At 43.5% G+C, this 26,242-nt stretch overlaps 1 protein-coding gene across 4 annotated transcripts in view; it reads right to left on the bottom strand.

Moving 5' to 3' along the window:
- Positions 1 to 26,242, bottom strand: part of LOC126272877 (membrane-bound transcription factor site-1 protease-like) — a 129,684-nt gene that overhangs the window by 39,275 nt on the left and 64,167 nt on the right. For all 4 annotated transcript variants that reach the window (XM_049976102.1, XM_049976103.1, XM_049976105.1 and 1 more), the window contains exons 5-9: positions 20,746 to 20,966; positions 20,124 to 20,308; positions 15,682 to 15,798; positions 15,305 to 15,442; positions 2,231 to 2,407 (exon numbers count right to left, since the gene is read on the bottom strand). In XM_049976102.1, coding sequence (XP_049832059.1) covers positions 2,231 to 2,407; positions 15,305 to 15,442; positions 15,682 to 15,798; positions 20,124 to 20,308; positions 20,746 to 20,966 — 838 coding nt within the window. The remainder of the gene's footprint in view (positions 1 to 2,230; positions 2,408 to 15,304; positions 15,443 to 15,681; positions 15,799 to 20,123; positions 20,309 to 20,745; positions 20,967 to 26,242) is intronic.

Here is a 26,242-nt window from a genome sequence, read left to right as displayed (position 1 = left end):
CCCCCTTCTCCCTTCTCCTCCCGAATCTCCAGACTGCTGCTTTTGATCAACACAACAGTTGCAATCTGGCTCAAGCGGTCAGAGAGAGTGGTCATGTGTGAATGAGATGTGCTTCTTTATGTGAATGGGGGCTTTCTTTTCTAAAGAAGGCTTTGGCCGAAAGTTCGCATGTAACAGTCTTTTTGCAGTGCCTCTTTGCAACTTAACATGTCATCTTTACAGTGAATAGCAATCTATCCTGTTCAGAATGTTGCTACTATTGGAAATATTGGATCATGGAAGGAGTTCATCCGAATCTACTAGAAAGTGATTACCATGGTTAAATGCAAATGGTTAACGGCAAAGGTCCCAAGTTCGAGTCTTGGTCTGGCACACTGTTTTAATCTGCCAGGTAGTTTCATATCAGCGCACACTCCACTACAGAGTGAAAATCTCATTCTGGAAACATCCCCTACGCTGTGGCTAAGCCACGTTTCCGCAATATCCTTTCTTCCAGGAGTGCTAGTTCTGCAGGTTCGCAGAAGAGCTTCTGATAAGTTTGGGAGGTAGGAGATGAGGTACTGGCAGAATTAAAGCTTTGAGGACTGGTTGTGAGTTGTGCTTGGGTAGCTCAATTGGTAGAGCACTCGCCCGCGAAAGACAGAGGTCCTGAGTTCGAGTCTCGGTCCGGCACACAGATTTAATCTGCCAGGAAGTTTCATGGTTAAATGTATTCTGAAAACTCTGAAAGGTGATTTGTCAAAAGCACAGGCCTGCTAAAAAAATGTTTGTGATTGACAAAATGGCAAAACAGAAAGGACACACAGTTGTCTGCTTTCTACCCTATAATTATGATGTGAGTGCGGTAGAGCTTGCATGGGCAAAGATAAAACCCTTGTGTACAAAGTGCAACACTACAGGTGACATGTCCAAAAACACTCTGTTTAAGACTGCGTGTGAATCCCTTCCATTTGTAACTGCTGACAGCTGGAAAATATACTGTAGGAAGGTATAACAACTGGAAGAATACTACTGGAGGCATGAGGGTGTTGTCGAATTTACAACAAACAAAAAGTTATTAATACTGTTGAGGTTGGGTTGTTTGGGGAAGGAGACCAGACAGCGAGGTCATCGGTCTCATAGGATTAGGGAAGGATGGGGAATGAAGTCGGCAGTGCCCAATACTGTTGAGTCTGACAGTAACAGCAATAATGTGTCATGCACACATGAGGGGAATAATGAGACTGATTCTGAGTGATTAATGTGTACTTACAACTCAGCATTACATATCCGAAAAAGTGTTTAAAATTTTACTCAATCTATTTCTAATGCCACAACCTATGTTCTACTACTGGTTCTTTGTGATTTCAAATTGCCTATGAGAAATGATATGGAATTAGTAGCAACAAGCACCATCATTCAATGTGGAACTATCAATTCTGATTCAACTTTTATTACACCCTTGCCTCAGCATTTACTTTCGTAAACATGCAATACATAGCAGTTGACATCTGCTAAGACATCATTGCCAACACAGCTTGATTCTAGCGCAGCTTGTCACTTTCTTACTGTTCTTCTCCCATTGAGAACCTAAGTGAGCTTACTCCGCTCCCCACACCGCCGTCAGAATTCGATCTTCTTGTGATCAGACTGTGTGGCCCACAGTGACCTCTACCTTCCTTCAAAGTTACGGAGTATTTATGACCTGTTTTAGAGTGTGGAATCCACCATCATGGACAAAAATTGATATGGCACTGGAAGAAGAACAGACTAAAATTGTGCTTTTGTGTGTGTGTGTGTGTGTGTGTGTGTGTGTGTGTGTGTGTGTGTGTCAGAGAAAAAGAGAGAGAGAGAGAGAGAGAGAGAGAGAGAGAGAGAGAGAGAGAGGGAAAAAGGACAAAGCTGCAGCCTTGGGGGAGGGGGGAATTCTACTCACAGAGCAGTGACAAGAAAATACACAAGCTTCCAGAGTCAGTGGCTCCAAATGTCTGCATATGTCAAGCCTTTTTGTGTGTATGTTCTCCTGCTGCCACTTGGTGAGTAGATATTTGATGTATCCAATTACATTATATAGTCAGAAACTGATTATTTTCATTGTTCTAAACATGATATGAAACAAATAACACTTCAATAGAGTTTCTGTATAGCCAGTAGGTACATTTGATTGATTCTACACACAATTGAGTTGACAAGTTTTTCATATTGTAAGCATATCACAACATTCTTACTATCACAGTCACAATGATCATACCTTGGACTCAAGCTAGCCTGTGGCTTGTAACTGTTGAGTATGTGAAATGCCTTCAACAAGTCAAGCTTCCCATGTCCTTGCTCGAACATATTCACACCAGGTAATCTACGAGCAGATGCCATCAGCGCCTGCTTCATACTGGCTGGATTTATTACATTTCCTCGATGTAAGACACCACTGAAATAATCAGAACAAATAAGTTTTCAAATGAATTATGGTACTTCTAAATTCAGAAATGAAACAGTGAAACTAAACAGTGGAAGTACCTAGTTACCTATCTGCACAGTTGGGGAAAAATGGGAATGGGGCTGACAGATGCATTAATCTCTATTTTGCGGATTGCATACTGATGGAAATTTGAACTGGAAGAAACTTGTTACTGAGCTTGTCAAACAGCTCATCTTTGCAGCTTCTGACTATCACATAATTACTAGTATGGAAAATAAATGAATCAACATATTAACATATTTTGCATATTTCCACTCAGTAACATCTCATGGTAAAATTTCATGTGGGTAACTCATCAGTTCAGAATAGAGTATTGATTGCATGAAATTTGTCATAAGCGGTCCACAGCAATTTGAGAAGAAGAATATTAATACATATAGCTACAACACCATAAGAAAAATGACATTTGTTACTCTTTACTAAAGCTGATAGTGGTTCTGAAATGAGTTCAATATGCACCTACAAGTCTTTTATCATTTGTCTAATAAATCTAAAATAAAATCATTTCTTCTGGACAATTCCTGTTCAACTGACAGCCATTTAAGCAATGGTAGTATGTGTAGTATAGTAGAGAAAAATATTTTTATTTTGAAAAATGGTTCAAATGGCTCTGAGCACTATGGGACTTAACTTCTGAGGGCATCAGTCCCCTACCTACTTAAACCTACCTAACCTAAGGACATCACACACATCCATGCCCAAGGCAGGATTCGAATCTGCAACCATAGTGGTCGTGCGGTTCCAGACTGTAGCACCTAGAACCGCTCGGCCACCCCGGCCAGCCGTTTATTTTTAAATCTGTGTTTTAGTTTTAACATCAGAAGTGACAAAACTAATATGTACATATTCAGTCAATTTACGCCACTAGGCTTATTAGTATTTGTACATAGCCATTCATACAAACAAACAAATCGTGTATACACAGCCTGTAAACTGAATCATTCCAAATCATTTTGACAGAAATTCTACAAGTTATCTACAGAACATGTAATTAGCTAGCTGAGATAGCTTTTTCCACCTTGAATGCAGAGAAAAGCAGGAAAAATGAAAGCTTGAGGAAAGTGGTGTAGCAGGAACAAAAAGCAAAGGTATGATGAGGTGATACACTAGTGCATTCAGTCAAGGACTAGGGAAAACTGACATATTTTATTAAAGGAGTTGTTCTGATTATATTCTTGGATTAGAAAGCCTAAACCAGAGTAATTGACCAAAATGCCATCAATGTTCCATCACAGTGTCCTGCCAGTTAGTAAATAAAGCTATGGAAATATGCAAGTAGAGATTATGGAAACTAACTTGCAGGTAAGTATGAAAGAAATAGGGAAGTAACAAACACAGGATTACAGGTAGGGTGAAGAGCATAAAGGAATACAAACTGGTACAAAGATCAGTACTGAGTAGGGGATACAGGACAGCAAAAGAAAAATTGAAGTTTCGTATGCATATGTACAGAGAACTGAAATTTGTCGGGGGACTCAATGCCTTACCCTTTTACTACTGACTTACTGAGTATGTAATTTGAGCTACTGCAGTTCATTACTGTCCAGTCGTCCATGTGAGTATTTGGTGTATTTTGCCAAAACAGAAAGAACAAGAAAATTAAAACTGAAACTATGCCCTTAAATTATAACAGATTGCTATTCACCAGACAGAAGGCACCGAGTCGCAGACAGGCACATTTGAAGGTAGACTGTTGGAATATACCAGCTTTCAGATAAAGCCCTTCATCAGATGAGACACAAACACTCGCTTTCATACAAGCACAACTCAAAATACATGATCACTCTTGTCTCTGGGCACTGTAGCACCACAGCAGTGAGTGGTTATCTCAGTTGGGGTAGGTAGTGAGGGAACAGAAGAGGCATGGGGTGGGTAGCAGGAGGGATGGCAAGGAGGGGGTGAGGAAAGATACTGTTGTACAAAATGTACAAATGTACACATGGTGGGGTGCTGGGTGGAGCATCGGAAGAGCTATGCTGGTGGGGGAGAGAATGGGGATAAGGAAAGCAGAGATAGGAGAGATGGATGGGAGGGGGGGGGGGGGGGCAGGCATGTATGTTTGTGTGAAGCTAAAGTGAGAGAAGGAAAGGTGACAGAGGCAGTGATGACCACAGGTTGCAGCCAAGATGGTTATGGGACTGAAAGAGTTGCAGGGAGAGTTCCCAACGGTGCAATTCAGAAAAGCTGGTGTTGGTGGGAAGAATCCAAATGGCATGGGCTGTGAAGCAATCACTGAAGTCAAACACATCATATAGAATGGGATGCTTGGCAACTAGGTGGTCTGGCAGTCTCTCGGACACAGTTTGGCGATGGCCTTTGGTGGGGACAGACAAAGTAGTGATCATGTTCATACAGAATGCTGCACAACAGTTGCAGCTAAGTTGGTTGACTCTATGGCTGCTTTCACAGGCAGCCTTTTCTTTGATGGGGCAGGAAACACATGTGACAGGTCTTGCATCTTGGTCGTGTGTAAGGATACTACCCCTTGAGCAACAGATTGGGAGCAGGGATGGGACAGGGAAGAATAATGGTATTGTGTAGGTTAGGAGGGCAGCTGAATACCACAGTGGGAGGGGTAGGGAGTGTGACATGAGGAGAAGTCAGCTCGTGTGGGCAGAGGCAGTGGTGAACGCTTTGATAGCTTGCGATGGTCAACTGACGAGCTGAGAAACGCTGGCAGGCTAGTTGCTGAATGCTGGATGCAGGAATTTTCCCAAGGCCGAGTGTGCATATTACATTTTCAATGAAACTAAATTACAGACCCTACAAAAATGATACAGGAAAAAATGTGGTACACCAGAAAATTGTTAATAATCTGTTTAATAATGCATTGTTATTTTAATAAGAGGCTACATACTGACTGCAATCACTAACTGTATCCTAATATCACACACATATGTGCAAAAAGCTTTAGACATGATGGGTGACCAGTATTTAAGCATCCTGCATTGATTCAGTAGTGTATGACGTCACATATAGTAATGTTATTTAGGAGTGAGCTGCAGGACACAGGCAGTCTTTGGTCTTGTTGGTTGGTTGGTTTGTGGGGGTTACAGGGACCAGACTGCTACGGTCATCGGTCCCTTTTTCCAAATACTAAAAACACTCACAGAGGATAAAAACGATCAACAGACGATAAGACAGACGACACAGAACAAGAGAAACGTAGACAAAGACCAGACAAGACGAACTAAAATCATACAGAGTGTGACGGTGGTTGGCCGACCATACAAACAAAAAGGGAAAAGCCAACCACCGAGAAACACAGGAAAAAAAATCAGACAAATCGTAGGCCATAGGCCAGAATCAACACAAAAACACACACTTACATTAAGCGATAAAATCCCCCTGCCCGAATAAAACGCAGAACTATGTCCACTATGGAAGAGTCGTCAGATAAAAGCACAGAGAGCGTATCAGGCAGCGCAAAAGTCTGCCTGAGCACAGTTAAAAGTGCACACTCCAACAGAATATGGACCACCGTCAAGGACGCCCCACAACGACAAAGAGGGGGATCCTCACGACACAGTAAATAACTGTGCGTGAGTCGGGTGTGGCCAATGCGGAGCCGACAAAGGACGACTGATTCCCTGCAGTTGGCTCGCATGGAGGACCGCCACACAGTAGTCGTCTCCTTGATATGGCGGAGTTTGTTTGGCACGGGCAGGTTGCGCCAATCAGTGTCCCATAAATCGAAAACTTTGCGGCGTGATAGTGCCCGCAAGTCAGTCGCCGGGAGGCCAATCTCCAGAGATGGTGCACTAGTGGCCTCTTTCGCCAGGCGGTCAACAGTTTCATTTCCGGGTATCCCAATATGGCCCGGGGTCCAAACGAAGACCACAGATCTGCCGCAATGGGCAAGAGTATGCAGGGACTCCTGGATAGCCATCACCAGACGAGATGGAGGGAAACACTGGTCGAGAGCTCGTAAACCGCTCAGGGAATCACTACAGATAACGAAGGACTCACCTGAGCATGAGCGGATATACTCTAGGGCACGAAAGATGGCAACCAGCTCAGCAGTGTAAACACTGCAGCCAGCCGGCAACGAACGTTGTTCAGAATGGTCCCCTAGAGTTAGTGCATAACCGACACGACCAGCAACCATCGAACCATCGGTATAGACAACACCAGAGCCCTGATACGTGGCCAGGATGGAATAAAAGCGGCGTCGGAAGGCCACCGGAGGGACTGAGTCCTTCGGGCCCTGTGCCAAGTCGAGCCGAAGGCAAGGGCGAGGCACACACCATGGGGGTGTACGCAGAGGGGCCCGGTAAGGAGGTGGTACAGGGAAACACCCAAGCCCAGAGAGAAGCTGTTTGACGCGTACGGCGATCGGACAACCCGACCGCGGCCTACGTTCTGGCAGACGGACGACTGACTGCGGGAACAGGACACGATAATTTGGATGCCCGGGCGAGCTAAAAACATGGGCAGAATAAGCAGCCAATAACTGTTGGCATCGTATCCGCAGTGGAGGGACACCTGCCTCCACAAGTATGCTGTCCACAGGGCTGGTCCGGAAGGCACCAGTGGCAAGGCGTATCCCGCTGTGGAGGATTGGGTCCAGCAGCCGCAACGCAGATGGGGATGCTGAGCCATAAGCCAGACTCCCATAGTCCAGACGGGACTGGATCAACGCCTGGTAAAGCCGTAGGAGAGTAGATCGGTCGGCGCCCCACCTGGTGTAGCTCGGGCATCGCAGAGCATTTAGATGCCGCCAACACGCCTGTTTAAGTTGCCGAATATGAGGCAGCCAAGTCGACCGGGTATCAAAAACCACCCCCAAAAACCTATGTGATTCCACCACTGAAAGAAGCTCGCTGTCAAGATAAAGCCGCGGCTCCGGGTGAACAGTGCGTCGCCGGCAGAAATGCATAACGCAGGTCTTGGCTGCCGAAAACTGAAAACCATGTGCTACAGCCCAAGACTGCGCCTTGCGGATTGCGCCCTGTAGCTGACGTTCAGCAGCTGCAATGCCAATAGAGCTGTAGTAAAGGCAGAAGTCGTCAGCATACAGCAAAGCGGAGACAGAATTTCCCACGGCCGCAGCGAGCTCGTTAATGGCTATTAAAAACAGACAGACACTTAGAACAGAACCCTGTGCCACACCGTTCTCCTGGACTTGGGAGGAACTATATGAGGCCGCGACGTGCACGCGGAAGGTACGATACGACAGAAAATTGCGAATATAGATCGGCAGAGGGCCCCGAAGGCCCCATCCATGAAGCGTAGGAAGGATGAGATGACGCCATGTCGTATCATATGCCTTCCACATGTCGAAAAAGACAGCGACCAGATGCTGACGGCGGGCAAAGGCAGTACGGATGGCCGACTCCAGGCTCACCAGATTGTCGGCGGCGGAGCGGTCTTTACGGAACCCACCCTAAGACGGAGCCAGAAGGCCTCAAGACTCCAGTACCCAATTCAAGCGCCGGCTCACCATCCGTTCAAGCAACTTGCAAAGAACGTTGGTGAGGCTAATGGGACGGTAGCTGTCCACCTCCAAAGGGTTTTTCCCTGGTTTCAGAATGGGGACAATAAGACTTTCCCGCCATTGCGACGGAAACTCACCCTCGACCCAAATGCGGTTGTAAAGTTCGAGGAGGCGTCGCTGGCAGTCCACTGAAAGATGTTTCAGCATCTGAGAGTGGATGCTATCTGGCCCAGGAGCGGTATCAGGACAAGTGGCGAGGGCACTTCGAAATTCCCACTCACTGAATGGAACATTGTACAATTCAGGATGGTGAGTGCGAAAAGAAAGACTCCGACGTTCTATCCGCTCCTTAATTGAGCGGAAGCCCAAGGGGTAGTTGGCAGAAGCGGAATTCATAGCAAAGTGCTCTGCCAAGCGGTTTGCAATGACGTCGGAGTCAGTACAAACTGCTCCATTCAGTAAGAGCACAGGGACACTGGCAGGGGTGCGACAGCCATAGAGGCGGCGAATCTTGGCCCAGACCTGCGATGGAGTGACATGGAGGCCAATGGTGGACACATACCGCTCACAGCACTCCTGCTTGCGTTGGCGGATAATGCAGCGGGCTCGCGCATGCAGCCGTTTGAAGGCGATAAGGTGGTCGATTGAGGGATGTCGCTTGTGACGCTGGAGCGCCCGCCGGCAAGCTTTAATTGCTTCAGCGATCTCAGGCGACCACCAAGGCACGGTCCGCCGCCGAAGGGACCCAGAAGAAAGTGGAATGGCAGATTCGGCGGCAGTAACGATGCCGGTGGTGACCGATTGAACCACTGCATCAATGGGATCGTTAGAGAGAGGCTCAATAGCGGCAGTGGAGGAGAACAAGTCCCAGTCAGCCTGATTCATAGCCCATCTGCTAGGGCGCCCAGAAGACTGACGCTGTGGCAGTGACAGAAAGTGGTCACTACCACACAGGTAGTCATGCACTCTCCATTGGACAGACGGTAAGAGGCTAGGGCTATAGATGGAAAGGTCAATGGCGGAGTATGTGCCATGCGCCACACTGAAGTGTGTGAAGGCACCATCATTTAAGATCGAGAGATCGAGCTGCGCCAATAAATGCTCAACGATGGCGCCTCTACCTGTTGCCACTGACCCACCCCACAGATGGTTATGGGCGTTAAAGTCGCCCAGTAACAGGAAAGGTGGAGGCAATTGAGCTATCAGAGCAGCCAGGACATGCTGCGCGACATCACCATCCAGTGGAAGGTAAAGACTGCAGACGGTAACAGCCTGTGGCGTCCACACCCGAACAGCGACAGCCTCTAAAGGTGTGTGGAGAGGTACAGACTCGCTGTGAAGAGAGTTCAGGACATAGATGTAGACGCCATGAGACACCCTTTCATAAGCTGCCCGGTTCTTATAATAACCCCGATAGCCACGGACGGCGGGGGTTCGCATTGCCAAAAACCAAGTTTCCTGCAGAGCAATGCAGAAGAAAGGGTGAAGGCTGATAAGTTGGCGGAGCTCAGCTAGATGGTGGAAGAAACCGCTGCAGTTTCACTGCAGGATGGTGTTGTCCATGGCTGAGAAAGGCTTGAAGGGACTGGGAAGGAAGATTACGCCGCTGGGTCACCTGCTGCCTCCGATTTAGCACCTGTGATAGTGCTTTCCATGGCGTCTGATGGACCGGCGAGATGTAGGTCCTCAGCGGACGCCAGAATCTCCACCGCATCCTCAGACGCAGAGCTGGAAGGTTGCGGTGGGATGGCTGCCACCGCGAGTTCCTTGGGCTGAGAGCTCTTCTTGGGTTTCTCACGCCGTTCCTTGGGTCGCACCAGCTGGGAGGGCTTCACCGATTCAGTGTCCGGGACGGAGGAGGATCGTGAAGCCCTACGACCAGATGATTGCGGGCACTTACGCCATTGTCGGTCGTCAGGCTTCTCGCTGGCGGAAACCTGGGAAGGGAGGGACCCAAGGGACCCCTTGCGAGCGTGAGAAGCCGAAGAAGTTGGACACTTCTCCGGCTTAGAAGTGGGGACGGACGTCCCCGATGGGTGGGATGGTGTTGCTCCTGAGGTAGGTGGTGCAGGAGCAACCCGGTGGGTAAAGCCCCCCACTGGCGAGGGGGCAGGAGGAGTTTTACTACTCGTCGATCCGGCCACAATTGGAGAAACAGATGGGGCTAGCACAGGTGTTGTAGCAGCAGCGTAGGAAGATGTCATTCTCACAGGATGGAGTCGGTCATATTTCCTCTTGGCCTCAGTATAGGTTAGTCAGTCCAGGGTCTTGTATTCCATGATTTTACGCTCTTTCTGGAAAATTCGACAGTCTGGCGAGCAAGGTGAATGTTGCTCCCCGCAGTTGACACAGATGGGAGGCGGGGCACATGGAGTATTGGGATGTGATGGGTGTCCGCAATCTTGACATGAGAGGCTGGAAGTGCAGCGAGAAGACATATGGCCGAACTTCCAGCACTTAAAGTACCGCATCGAGGGAGGGATATAGGGCTTAACGTCACATCGGTAGACCATCACCTTGACTTTTTCCGGTAATGTATCCCCTTTGAAGGCCAAGATGAAGGCACCGGTAGCAATCTGATTTTCCTTTGGACCCCGATGAACGCGCCGGACGAAATGTACACCTCGGCACTCTAAATTGGCGCGCAGCTCTTCATCAGACTGCAAAAGAAGATCCCTATGGTAAATAACTCCCTGGACCATATTTAAACTCTTATGGGGTGTGATCGTAACGGCAACATCCCCCAACTTGTCACAAGCGAGTAACCGTCGTGACTGGGCAGAGGATGCCATTTGTATCAGGACTGACCCAGAGCACATTTTTGACAAGCCCTCCACCTCCCCAAACTTGTCCTCTAAATGCTCGATGAAGAACTGAGGCTTTGTGGAGAGAAAAGACTAGCCATCAACCCTCGCACAAACTAAGAAGCGGGGTGAATAACTGCTACTGCCATCCTGAGACTTATGTTCCTCCCACGGTGTGGCCAGGGAGGGGAACATTTTCGGATCGTACTTCTGAGCATTAAACTGAGCCCGAGAACGCTTAGAGACTGCTGGCGGCTGGCCACCAGCGAGAGACGATGTACCACGCTTCATTGCGGGTCATCTGCCCTGATGCCACCTACTCCGACCAAGGGCCCTCCCCACGGGCGCCACCCAGCCACGGCAAGAGCCACCTGGCAGGATGGCCGTTGCCGGGAGTCCCGATACCCCAGGAGGATAGGCATCTACTCCTTGGCATACGTGGGGAGTTCACGGCACAGGCATCAGTAGAGCGATCCCTGTGTTGTCAGGGGGCTACAACCAACAGGGTACATGGCGGCCCCACCACAACAGACTGGCTACCGTGCAGGATGTTAGGTAACATGTGGTCCATGGTCGCCGTCGGTGCAGAAAAAGGCACTGCACAGTGCAAAGTGTTATCTGCACGCAGAAAAAGAGTCATGCCCAAGAGATGGAGAGCGGACAGGACTGCAGTTCAACGGTGTATAAGCTGGCGAAAGGTCTGATAGCAAGATGGACACAATGCACCAAGTAAGGCGCCCTTCCCCAATCGGCTCGCTCTTCGGAAAATTTTGAGAGATGGAGGTCAAACCCAACAGGGGACCATCATGTAAGGCCGAAAAGTTTGAGACTCCTTTTAGTCGCCTCTTACGACAGGCAGGAATTCCGCGGGCCTATTCTAACCCCCGAACCCGCAGGGGGCCTTTGGTCTTGTGTAATTTTTTGCTGCTTGGTGGCCACGGTGCTGTGGTCAAGACGGCTGTGTGTCTTAGAAGCTGCACGAGATATACACAAAATGTATCAAAAAGAATTTTCCAATTTGGCATGTCTACATCTCTGAAACTAATAAATATATATAATGAATTTTGTCTTTTGATGACTGGGAAACTCAAATAAGATTTTTTCATACCTTTTCATAGGTGTTTAATAGTTTGTTTCATACCCCTTTGTAGGTATTTAATATGCCCCCCACCTTGAGAGGCACAGCATATGTCAAAGCGGTATTCAAATACTTCCCACACTGCAGCGAGCATGTCTTGAGTTACAGCTTCCACAGCTGCTGTTATGAGATGTCTCAGTTCATTCATTGTTGATGGTAATGGATGCACATAAACAGAATCTTTTATAAACTCCCACAAGAAATAATCACATGCAGTCAGGCCCAGTGACCTTGGAGGCCAGTAATGTATGGCTGAATCATTTGGTCCAGTGCGACCGATCCATTGTTCACTAATCCTTTGATTTAAAAATTCATGCACATTCAGATACCCGCATGGCTGTGCCCCATCCTGTTGATAAATGAAGTCGTTCGAATCAGTCTCCAACTGTGGGAAAAGAAAGTTCTCAAGTATTTCGAGACACGTATTCTCGGCCAAGAAAAATTGACCATACACCTTTTCCTGTCAAACTGCACAAAACACATTAAATTTTGGAGAGTCCCTCTCATGTTGTTCTACTTCATGTGGTTGTTCTGTACCCCTTATTCTCAGATTGTGATGGTTCACCTTTCAATATAAATGGACTGTTACCCTGTCACCAAACACTAAGCATGGAAGAAAACTGTCATCCTCCATCTTGCCAAGAACGAAATTACAGAACTCTACAGGTTGTTGTTTGTCACCCTCATGTGTGTCAGTAGAAGAATTTTGTATCGACACAACACACACCAGTTGGACATCGAGGGTATGTTGTGCTGTCGAGCTGCACAGCAAACGGATTTCTGTGGACTCCTTGAAACTATGGCGGATGTGTTCGACGTGTGTGTCAGACACTCGGGGGCAGCCTGGCGATTTGTCTATATACAAACAACCAGTTTCTTGGCATTGTTCATGCCATCGTCTAATACTCTGTGCTGTAAGAGGATTCACACCACACCTAGTATGAAAGTCACGCTGAAGAGATATTACTCATCTGCAGTGTGCAAAACGTAGAACACAAAATGCTTTGTTATCCTGATACCATTTTTACTAGAACTGAAGTGGGCGCACACTCTTGCTACCTAGCTGGAACCAGGTGAAACTCGGGAGTTTGCTCTTTCCAACAGTACGTTGTTCACGATACAATCTCAAGTAACATAATAGTTATGATTTCTTTAAAAGTCAGTTGATTCTTTTTGATACACCCTCTATTTTAAGTTCATTGGACTTGGAATAGTCTTGTGAATGTGAGTTATGTACATTAATGTTTCACTGGATTATATTTTTTGACTGTGTTTTTGGTGACTGATTTATCGCAACTTTATGAACTTTAGCTTTGTTTACGGGATTTTAGGAAGCTGCAAACTGTAATTGTTTGCTGCACCTGATATTCATATTCATGAGTGATGGACTTTTCGCATATTTTCACAGTGCACAACAAACTTTACTTTATGTCACAAGTAATAGTGTTAATCTGTACTTTTGGACTTTTGAGTGTGTGCTGTTTATTTTAATGATTCAATGTGCAGTTAAATGAACTTCGGTCAAAAATGTTTCTGCATTTGATACTCTTCTCACACTATATATATTAATTATTGTGTAATTGTTTAGTAATTCACAAGCGGGCCAATAGATTTGTACTGGTAGGTTCAATCAACAAGCGAGTTTTATTGAAATGTTTCGTGAACTAAAATGGGAATCCCTTGAGGGAAGATGACATTCTTTTCATGACACAACTGAGAAAATTCAGAGAACCACCATTTGAAGTTGACTGTAAAACAATTCTACTGCTATCATTGTACATTTCACGTAAAGACCGTCAGGATATGTTAAAAGGAATTAGGGATCATGCTGAGGCTTTTAGACGGTCATTTTTCCTTCTCTCTATTTGCAAATAGAACAGGAAATGAAATGACTGGTACCCTCCGCCATGCAGCATACAGTGGCTTGCACAATGTGCAAGGTGTGAATATTATTCAAGAAAGATATACTTTGTTTAAACGAAAATCCTCTGATTTCATCAAATTCATTAACCCTAACAATTTATCCAGTTATTTCACCCATCTATATATTGACTAAGATATCTACTAACTAAAGAAGGTTTAAGGATCAATTCTGTATTACAGAATTGATCCTTAATGTAATACAGAATTGATCCTTAAACCTTCTTTAGAAAGTAGATAACTTGGTGAATATATAGATGGGTGAAATAACTGGATAAATTGATAGGGTTAATGAATTTGAAATTTAATAAATTTATTGGCTTTTAAGTGATGGTTCTTGACTAGCCCCTATGACATCGTAAGTAGTCAAGCCAACAGTGATAGTGGCAAACAACACCACTGGTGCACTCACAGAAGGATATTTCTCATCTCAGAACACAACAAGAGGTTGTCAAAACTCAGACTGAGAACATGAATCAGTTGGATATCAACAATATGTATATGTAATGGAATATCAACAATGTTATGCATAGGATAGCTTGCCTCACTAGAAGGATGACACAATGATTTGCATACCAGCACACCATGACTGCTATCAGTCCTGGATATCTAGTGAGTCAAAAGGGGAGTGGAAGGGGCATTCCTTTGTGGCCAGTCAGTGTGTATGGTGGGTGACTGTGGAGACAAGTTGCAGGAGATCTGTTTCTGGACATGGGGGGTTATTTCAGTCTGTGAAGTCCTCAGCAAGATGCTCCGCCAAATTTGGATAGGACTGCTCATCACTGCAGATGCAATCACTGCGAGTGGCTAGACAGCATATGGAAGGGACTTACTGGTCTGAAATGGACGGTAGCTGTCAAAATGGAGACAGTGAGTTATCACCAACAATAAATACCTTTCAACGAAACTATTTGTTATGGCATACTGAAAAGTGATTTATTTTTACATTGAACAATGACCTTTCACTGTGGCAAGTTTAATCAAACTGATCAGCTCAGTGGTAATAGATGAGCAGTCACTAAACGTGTGCTCTTGTGTTCCATCCGAGAATGTCACATATGAGGAATAACACACAAAAATAAGAATACGGCTGGAAAGACTCATCTCAGTACAAATGCTGCATTTATTCCTTCCACAACTCAAAACATGTTTGCATGTTGTTTTCTGTCAGGCTGCGCAGGAGCTCCATTGTATTCACATTCTGTCAGAATGCAGGAACAAATCTGTGGTAATTAGTTAATCAATTAAAAAAAATTGTCACTGCATAAATGACACAGTTCACCACTAATAGGCAACAACGTATACTTCCTTAAGGTTGTAAGCACTCTTTTCTTTCTTCTTCTTTCACAATAGAATAACTTGCCAAATGAAACCATGCAAATGAGAGTATTAAATTATTATACTTATATGACTGTTTTCATAACAGAAAATGTGCAATGTATCTCACTTAATAGAATACTTTTTCCCAATATGCTGCACTTTTTAAAACAGTTTGTTCCTATATCACACAATTAGAATACATGAATACACTGCTAGTGAGTTAGTACCTCATGAGAAGCGTTACAGCTCCAGCTACAACTGGAGAGGCAACACTAGTTCCTGAAAGAGTGCGACATCCACCCTTGATGCTTGATCCACGAACAGTTGATCCGTACGTTACAATGTCTGGTTTTACACGTCCATACCTAAAAAAAAAGTTTAATTAACATTTACAGTCCAATGTCTAAAAATTGTATGGTGCAGTTAATTTTTATGAATAACTTTCATACATATACTTGATTGAAATTAACCTTGGGAGTGTTGGCGCATGATTAATTCCTTTTTCTACAACTGCTTCATCTTCACATTCAGTGCTTACAAAGATACTAAGAAAGGCAATAAATTCTCAAAAGAAGAAATATGAAAGTAGCATATTTATAATTACCCTTGTGGTAATTCCCAAGTTGTCATTCCTCGAGAGGAAAATTTTGCTATCTGGTCTTCAAAGTTTATACCACCAACACCAATCACATCCATCTGATCAGCAGGATTGTTCAATGTCCTAGCAGAAACACACAATGGGTTAACAACTTTGTCTGATTATGATTAAAATGATTGGAAAATAATACTAAAAGTGAGAAAACAATAAATTTACTGGAGCTAATGAACAAAACACCAAACAGAAAACATAATATTCTAATTGCTATGTAACGTTCACATTAGCTTTGTTTTCTAAATATCAGATTTGTTTGAATACAGGCAAGAGGTCATTCTTAGACTTTGGATAGGAAGTGGGTGAAGGGCTTCAATCAGAGACTTGATGATTCAGTAACAATATCAAATGTGTATTTCTTGACAATAAATCGCTCCAGTTTGGAGGAGAGTTTAAATCAGAGGCTTGGATGATTCGATGACAATCACAAATGTAGATTTCTTGACCACCCCCTCCCCCTCCCCCTCCCCTGCTGCAAAGTGGGGGAATGAAGCTCCTTCCCTTGACAGTGCACTATACACAAGGTGTCACCTGGGTAGCAGATTACTTACATTGTGTACATGTAGGTTTCTATGGTTAGAGAAAACATCCATGATCAATTACATGCTGTATTCAACGAGAGGAGCAGACAGCTGTCACAAGGTTCTGTTGGACACTGATGGTGGTGGTTTATTTATTACAGTGAGAAACCTAATAACATCAACAGGTGTTATTACAGATTCTGTAAGTGAAATAATCAGGGTGGCTGCAAGTGTTGGTGATGTTTATGATGGTATACAGGGTTGTGTACGTAAGAGTCATGTCTTTGCTGTTCTTATTGAAATCTGCTATGATACTTGTATGGCGCTTAGAAAATCAGAACAGAAGAGAAACAAAAACATATTTTTGCTATACCTCCAGAATAGCACATACAATTTTGTGCTGTGTTAAATGCAGTGTATTCACTTTGAAGGCAAATCCTGAAGACATGACTGGAAAAAATGACTGACTGGCAAGAGAGTTCCCTTGACTTGGACCATCAGTGTATACTATACAAAATTTGTAGTGCTTACCTGAAATGTTATAAAATAAGAACTTAAAAGTTGTATCTGGAGTGCTTTCCTCCTCAAAGTTTGTCAAATCTAAAATACTTCTGGGCCTCTTAAGAAGACGTGATATGAACCACACCTAAGTCTAAGAGGCAGCCCTTTGTCCAAACTTCAAAAGTTGTCATTGCTTACAGTCGATCCATGGTAGAAGTGCAGCTGTCAGTGGTGTCAATATTATTTTAGAAGCTTGACACACCATAAGGAGTTGACAGTGAATGTAAAGTGGCAGTTTACTAGCTTCAGCGCAAATGTTTAGAAAAGATTTGGTCCTAAAGGCTTACTGGTCAGACTAATTTCCTCGTAGCGCACCATACCTACAATTTTTAAACAAGACAGTCTTGCCGATCCATGTACAGTGCTCTCATAATAAAGCTGGGATTGTATGTAGGCTCTGTAAGACTGGAGCAAACAGGTTCAACCCACTCCTGGTGAACTGTGGCTAATACATTTTAAAACATTTAGTGCTTTTAGGGACTGTACTTCCAACTTTTTTTGGTGTGGCAATCAAGTAGGCTTTAAGTCAAATGTGACAGAGAGAAACCTCATTGTTCCTTTAACACTTTGGAGACTGGCCACTTAGGGTCTAGGAAACTGGTCATTTCTCGTGTTATTGGCACACATGTAAATGATGTAGCTTCAAGAGTAATGCACATTAAAAATGGGCCAAGCTTCAAGATTTATTTTTGATCTTCACTTTAGATCTTTGACAGATTACAACTTTTAACATAATGATGATGGGAAGTATAATCATCCTCCAACCAAGAAAAACGAGTGACGAGAGTTACTGAGCTATTCCTTGCACTTGAGCTTCCAAAACGTCTCACTCACTCAACAATCTTAACATTTTTGTAGTGGAATTACAGCAAACTGTGAAACCTAATGAGTAACAACATACTGAAAAGAATAGTTGCTACCCACCATAGAGTGAGATGCTGAGTTGCAAAAAGGCACAACAAAAAAGACTGTTCAAGCGTAAGCTTTTGGCCAACAAGACCTTTGTCACACACACACACACACACACACACACACACACACACACACACACTGCAGTCTCTGGTAGCTAGAGCCAGACTGCAAGTAGCAGGGCACTATGGGAGAGGCAACCGGGTGGGGGTAAGGAGGAGGCTGGTGTGGTGAGGGACAGGGATGGCAGGGTAGGGATGGGGATGATTACATCATGGTCATATATGTTCAAACAATTCCTTAGAACAAGGTATTCAATCAGCAGAAAAAAATTTGGAAAATTTGTACTTATTACACTAAGCTACCTCTTTTGTGTGTGTCAGTTACATTTCCATAGATTTTTTTCCCTCAGTGGTTCAGTGAGTGAGTGTCAGACCATGGAGCCGAAGGTATGGAGTTCAATCCAGTCAGTTACAGAATTTTTTATGTCACAGTTATTCTTCCATCTCTTGCAATGTTTGTTGACATGAAACATGCTAAGCTGAACAGTGGTTTAATCCACGTTAAACTGTGGGTCTCACCATAACTGCCTTGGGTAAGTCAGTTCAAAAATCAGAGTAAGGTAAGGGCATACCAACTCCAGGAGGATATTGCCTAGTTAAGCATTGTGGTATTCAAATCAACCTCCAGGTTCGTGACACCCCCCCCCCCCCAAAGGAGATCAGTCTAGCATCTGTCTCTACTACAAGCAGTTTTATGAGGAACATTCCACTTTAAACTTATACTGTATACATACAAGTCATAAATATTCAGAGAGAGAGAGAGAGAGAGAGAGAGAGAGAGAGAGAGAGAGCATGAATGTTTTCCACCAGCACACAACAAGATTTCGGGGATCACAAAAATCATATGAAATCAAGGAAACTGCACTGAACTTGAACCATTAAGCTGATATCTTATCATGCCTTGCATGCACATTTAATCTGGATTTTGTACCATCAATGCCTAAGAAACAACCATATACATTATGCTAATTATTTTCTTTTCTTGTTGTAAAAATGAGCATTTGTCTAAATAATTGCAGACTCTCATGTTTTCACAAAGTTCTTCATATACACTCCTGGAAATGGAAAAAAGAACACATTGCCAGCGGTGTGTCAGACCCACCATACTTGCAGCGTGGACGTGAACCGTATGTGCAGTTGACAGACTTTGAGCGAGGGCGTATAGTGGGCATGCGGGAGGCCGGGTGGACGTACTGCCGAATTGCTCAACACGTGGGGCGTGAGGTCTCCACAGTACATCGATGTTGTCGCCAGTGGTCGGCGGAAGGTGCACGTGCCCATCGACCTGGGACCGGACCGCAGCGACGCACGGATGCACGCCAAGACTGTAGGATCCTACGCAGTGCCGTAGGGGACCGCACCGCCACTTCCCAGCAAATTAGGAACACTGTTGCTCCTGGGGTATCGGCGAGGACCATTCGCAACCGTCTCCATGAAGCTGGGCTATGGTCCCACACACCGTTAGCCCGTCTTCCGCTCACGCCCCAACATCGTGCAGCCCGCCTCCAGGGTGTCGCAACAGGCGTGAATGGAGGGACCAATGGAGACGTGTCATCTTCAGCGATGAGAGTCGCTTCTGTCTTGGTGCCAATGATGGTCGTATGAGTGTTTGGCGCCGTGCAGGTGAGCGCCACAATCAGGACTGCATACGACCGAGGCACACAGGGCCAACACCCGGCATCATGGTGTGGGGAGCGATCTCCTACACTGGCCGTACACCTCTGGTGATCGTCGAGGGGACACTGAATAGCGCACGGTACATCCAAACCATCATCGAACCCATCGTTCTACCATTCCTAGACCGGCAAGGGAACTTGCTGTTCCAACAGGACAAGGCACGTCCGCATGTCTCCCGTGCCACCCAACGTGCTCTAGAAGGTGTAAGTCAACTACCCTGGCCAGCAAGATCTCCAGATCTGTCCTCCATTGAGCATGTTTGGGACTGGATGAAGCGTCGTCTCATGCGGTCTGCACGTCCAGCACGAACGCTAGTCCAACTGAGGCGCCAGGTGGAAATGGCATGGCAAGCCGTTCCACAGGACTACATCCAGCATCTCTACGATCGTCTCCATGGGAGAATAGCAGCCTGCATTGCTGCAAAAGGTGTATATACACTGCACTAGTGCCGACATTGTGCATGCTCTGTTGCCTGTGTCTATGTGCCTGTGGTTCTGTCAGTGTGATCATGTGATGTATCTGACCCCAGGAATGTGTCAATAAAGTTTCCCCTTCCTGGGACAATGAATTCACGGTGTTCTTATTTCAATTTCCAGGAGTGTACATTGCTTTTTCCAGTGGCTCCAGGCAGATAACAATGACAACAAAATACGTCAGTACTAACCCATACAATGGTCCATCATTTCCAATGGCTGAAACCATAATTACTTTGTTAGCAGTGAGTTCCCACACTTTATCAACAAATGGGTGGTCCATGAAATCTGGTCCACCTATGCTAAGGTTCAGCACATTAATCTTTTTTAAAATTGCATAGTTAAAAGCATCCAGAAACCAAGATGTATAGGACACCTGAAAACATGGTTGAAACTTATCAACAGATAAATAGCAAGATGAAACAAGGTTGTAACTTATTAACAGAGAAATTAGAATGTTTTACTAAATTTCTAAAGAAAGTTGAAACAGGCACACCTGATCATTAAATAGATGCATGCCTTAACATAATGTTTTCAGTGTGACTTCTGAATTTAAGCGTTAATAAGTACTCTTGCTGTGCAGTATTTACAAATACTGAGATCTGAAAGCAGCAAAGGTTGAGGAAATAAGGGCAGTACAATAAACAAATGGGAAAAGTGTAAATCAATGGACTTACTGATAATTAAATCGCAAATAAGGCAAGAAATAAAAAATAAGGGTGAAGGAGGAGCAGCAAATTGACAATGCAACAATATGTGAACAATAAAACACTGTCAACATTATCTTAATATAATAAGCAGCCATATTGATACCTGATTGTTTGTAAACACTCTGAAAACATGTAACTCAGAATCAGGTGCAAACCCCAGGCAATCTTGACTTGAGGCAATTACACCAGCAACAAAAGTTCCATGACCTAGGCCATCATCTAAGGTCTTCTCATTAGTCCAGTTGGTACGTTCTTTGATTTTCCGAAAGTGTGGATGTGTTTTGGCCAGTCCAGTATCAAAAACAGCTACTTTTACTCCAGTACCTGCAGTGAAAATACAAGAATTTTCAATTTTATTAACAAAATAAAAACACACACACAAACCAAAAACAAAAAACTGGAAGATAGGCGAACCATTTTCAAAAAGATGAGTTTCCTTTCAACAGACACGGGAAAAAGCTGCCTAATTCATGAATGCTGGAGCATAAAACTATTCCAGCAGCTTACTGATTTGCTCTGGCATTTCATAATGCAAATGACTTTGGTATTGTTTCATTAATAGGATCACCTTGTATCTGCACAATGTGACTGATTTACAGAAGTACTGTAAATGGAAGTAAACTGCTGACCAAAAACTTCAGAGCATTTACACATTTGAATACTATTCCATTCTCCCCCATCTACTTGTACATCCAACCTCCACCTATCTATATTGTTGGGTTTCCTTCACTTTCACCTCTTTTTATCTAATTTACCAGAATTGTCCACCAGAGCAATTCCCGGAGCACAATTTATTTTGCAGTTTGCCCACATTCACCCAACAGCTTCCTTCGAGAACAGCAAGACACATGGTGAGCTTAATACAGTGTTCTGTGGCGACGTAAACTGCCTTGAGACTGTCGACCGTTTCCTCCCCTATTGTCATAACACAACACATGTCCATATCAAAAAAGACAAGTTGTTATTATTAATAAGCACTAAATGCATCACAAAATGTTTATTTCCTCGAGAATTGACCAAATCCAAACAATGGAAAATACAGGACGGAATGTAACAATATCAGGAAAGGGACAGTTGCTACTCACCATGTAGCAGAGATGCAGTCACGGATAGGCAAACAAAAGAACTGTCAGAAAGTGAGCTTCCCGCCAACAAGGCCTTTGTCAGAAATAGACAAGATTTATATACACAACACATGAGTACTGTCTGTGGCTGCTGAGATTAGACTCAATCTTGTCTTGTCGTGTGTGTGTGTTTAGTCTACTTACAACGAAGACGTCGTTGACTGAAAGCTCACTTTCTGACAGTCTTTTTGTTGTGCCTGCCTGCAACTCAGCATCTCTGCTATATCTTGAGAACTGACTGGTATACAAACATGTTAATACACAGCAATGGAAAATTTCTTAATAATTTCACATTTATTAGGATTTTTTGTACTTTGCCTTCCTAAAATCCCTCCAGTGTTTGGTAGGTACATTAAGCAATGATTAGTATTACGTGATCACAAAACAAACTTTAAATTATGATTTGACATAAAACTGCTGTTGTGATTCCTATATTTTCATTATGGACAAAAATGATGACATTTGCATGGAGGATCAAGCAAAATGAGCAATGGAAGAACATTTCTCTAAAACTATGGAAACCGTTCCCAAGAAAGGTTCCTGCAGATGTCCCACGGATTATTCTTTCTTTGGAACTTGTCCTTCATTTATGGGCCGCATTTCAAATTATTCTAAAAATGGATGATAAATTCCGAAATTGTAATTTCTAGTCAGCACACATTCTTCTTATTAATTCTGTGTGATGTGTCAAGGGAAACCAGTAAAAGGAAGACACAGCAAAGACACCAAAGGTTGCGAGTCTTTTTTTATAGACAATTACTATATAAAGAAATGAAATAATTTACGATTGCTGAGATATGATTGCAACACCACTTATTGCACATCATAATAATAGATGCAAAGGATAGATATAGATGACTTCCTGGGAAGTTGAAGTCATTATCCCATCCTGTTGAGACGTGGGGAAGAATGTCTGAATTTGCATTTTGGAAAGAACAAAAATTAATCTCATGAAACAGTACCTACTTAAAGGCAATACCCAGTGATGCAACCTCTGACCTTTCTTCTTGGGTATGGGTCAACATCAACTTATTGGCAGTAATGAAATGGAATATAGTGCCATAGAAGAAAATCTAACATGTGGATAACATAAATATAGGTGCGGCATCTTTTTCAATTTGCAGATTGTTGATCATGCAGCAAAAGAGTTCTGGATGTAAAGACAAAGATTTGTTTCAGTCTGACTGTAACTCATTGTGACGGGGTGGTGGCCAAGACATTTTGTCCGTGCTAACGGGGGCAGGCAGAGGTAAGATTTGAGTTTCTCTTTAACTAACTACAGGGTGTTCCACTTATCTGATGACTGCCTGCCTGAGGTATTGCAGGCCAGCCAAGGAAACCGCGCCTGCTGGTCAAATGGGTCCCTCAGGACTGCACTATGCTCCTCCTTTTTTGTAGGTTTTACCCTGAAAGCCGTAAGGAGATATGCGCCTTGTCGGTCAGCGTCACCAGAGCAGTGTAACAGTGAAGTTGGCGAACGCAACAATGGCAAGAGCAAATTATTCAATCCCACAATGAGTGTTTGTTTATGACTCATATTTGCATACAGAGTTTGCTTGTACTGTTAGGAGATTCTTTTAACAGAAGTTTCCGGGTGTTCGAGTTCCAAGTTGTGATGCTGTCCACAAATTAGTGAATAAATTTCATGAAACAGGAAGTGTTCAAGACAAGAAGCATAAACAACAACATACAGTGCTCACAGAAGCTTGTCTTGATGACATTGCATACCATCTGGAAAATTCCCCTAAAATTTCTTTTAGACGTCTTTTGCAGCAAACACAAATATCGTGCACCTCTCTACAAAGGGGTATCTAGCTGCTTGGGCTAAGGCCCTATAAAGTATCAGTAGTATAAGAACGTTGACCTAGTGATCCTGCACACAGGGTTAAGATTTGTGAATGGGTTTTAAAACAAGTGCATGCTGGTGAAATGGATCCTTACCTCATTCTGTTTTCTGATGAGGCTTGGTTCAATTTACACTGGTTTGTTAATTCCCAAAACTGTCAACACTTGAGTGCAGATAGGCCTGCATGAGGGACCCGCTCACTGTCAGAAAATAGGGGTGTGGTGTGCAGTTAGTGGGGACAGAATAATAGGCCCAGTTCTTTTTAATGACAGTTAAAAGTGAAAGAAATGTGCAAAACATTTAACAACTGTTTTTTAATTAACTGAGTGAAAGAGAATGAAGCTTACCATTTTTTAAACAGGATTCTGTAAAGGCTCATATGGCCAATGTTTCTTTGCACGCAATTCATGATGTGTTCAATGAAAGAGTGATTAGTAACAATATCTGGCCTGCTAGAAGTCCTGATTTAACTCCTGTGCGCTTTTTATTTGTGGGATGCACTGAAGGACAAAGTGCACACAACAACTCTTCACACGATAGAGGAACTCAAGGATAATATCCATGAATCAATTAATTCAATATCTCAGAGACAATTACATCCGGTGATCAATAATTTCATGTGCATATGCCAGAAATGTGTGGAAAATAATGGCAGGCTGTTCCAGCATATCCTCACATGACATAAGTGGAGACAAAATTTATTTGCCTATATTTTAAATGTAGTCATATTGTCCCGCAGCAGTAGATGGGCAACATGGCATCTGATCGATGGGAAATGGAGTGCTCACTGCCTGGCGTCTACTGCACTGCACAGGTGGTCATCTGATAAATGGAACACCCTGTACATGGCACAGTCACATTCTGGTGTCTGTCTGGACTGAATTCCTTTTATTTGTAGTGTACTGATCAGAAGGGAAATCTCCAATACTTGGGAAAACTCATGCATAATAATTTATTTTCCCCTGCAGTGCTGCAACTCTTAGATATGAGGATTTTGGCAGGACCACCAACTGAGATAAGATGCTATTGGGTAAATCACAGTTTCTTTAAGGAAGGTTGGAAAAAAATTGCAATGAGGTTGGCTGCATTTCAGCCAGGCTGCTGCATGTTATGGAGATATGAAGAGAGAGTGTGCAAATTTTGTATGTGTTCTTGCCTTGTCACCCATGATAATGCGTAGCTTATGGTGTAGGCACTGTTCACGGAAAATAGCAAATGCAGATGCAGATACCAACCGAGAACAAATAGTATGTCAATTTTCACTTTTCTTTTTCTAATTCCATGTCTCTGGACAGTTGGAAATTGGGATCCCACAAACATTGGGATGTAGCCTTAATGCTGTTTACACACAATCATAATGCACCTTTAAAGCTATTGTAAATTGGGAGTTTACACAAAGTCCAAGTCACAGAGTTGTCACAAGCTAGGTCAAATGTATCATTGGAGGTAACCAATACACACATGGGCAAAACTACCTTATTTACCCAATTATCAAATGTTTTTTCCCCAAACTCATCATTTAAAAAAATACAGGGTTGTCTTACATTGCAGATTTAGCTGTTGCTGCTGAGGTGAATGTTTTTACATTGTGTAACCAATTAATATAGGAGGTTCTCTTACATTAGAAAATGAAGCTTTAGCAACTGAGGTCATGTGCAAATTTGTTTTGAAGAATTCAGAAGGTGACACTCGCTTGGCTGAGTGGCCATGGGAGTGATGTGTGGGCAGCAAATTTCATCATGCTGCCAACCATGGGAATGTCTATTGCATACCTCGGCTTTTTATGAATATTAATCTTGTTTAAACAGCAGTCTCTCTGAATATCAGTTGTAATCAGAACAGAACTGAGTTTACAACTGGGATAAATATTCAATAATAATATACATTTCTGCAGGAGACAGTATAAGTTAAGTACGGGCCAGAGACATATTTATATGTTTCATGCAGCAATGTTGTCAACATTTACCATGAGATTTGGTGAGAATGAAAGAGGGTTTGTCAGTTGATGGTTCTATGTAGCCAATGAAAGGTCTGCAGGCAGACAACATGTTTGCTAGCAAGAGCCAAAGGAATGCTGCCACACATTCACTTCAATATAGGTGTGAAACCCACCGTGTATTCAGAAAAAAAGCTTTGTTCTCAGATCAAACACTAACCTCCATCCCAGAAATTGGAATATATTCGGAAGAAACTGCTAAATATTTGTAACAACCAAGGTTATAAATTTCTTTGCTGCTCGTATGCAGAAATACATCACCTCTTTTCTCACCTCTCATTGGTTAGATGATATTATCGTCTCAGATATAATACCGGTGATTATTATTGTTATTATTATTAAAAATAGTGATACCACAGATGACTGGCTTGGATAGTAAGCTGGAAAGGAAAAAAAAGGATAAAATTTTATGTAAACCATGTCTTTTTGTTTATTTTATTTCTCCTTGTATTATCAAAATGTACAGTCAGTAAATGGCATAAGTTTAGAATTAATGTTACCGTTTTTAGGCACGTCCTTTACATCAATAAAATAGTTTGTAATTTTAATAAGTCATAATAAACTAAAATAAGGTTTTCTCAAGTGCCCTTTCAATCGCTGTGGGCATCTTAAGCTACTCCAAGGACAGCTGACT

The sequence above is a fragment of the Schistocerca gregaria genome, chromosome 5 (assembly GCF_023897955.1).
Source record: "Schistocerca gregaria isolate iqSchGreg1 chromosome 5, iqSchGreg1.2, whole genome shotgun sequence".
Classification (NCBI taxonomy): domain Eukaryota; kingdom Metazoa; phylum Arthropoda; class Insecta; order Orthoptera; family Acrididae; genus Schistocerca; species Schistocerca gregaria.
The sequence above is the reverse complement of the archived record's forward strand: the minus strand, read 5'-3'. Positions and strand labels throughout refer to the sequence as shown.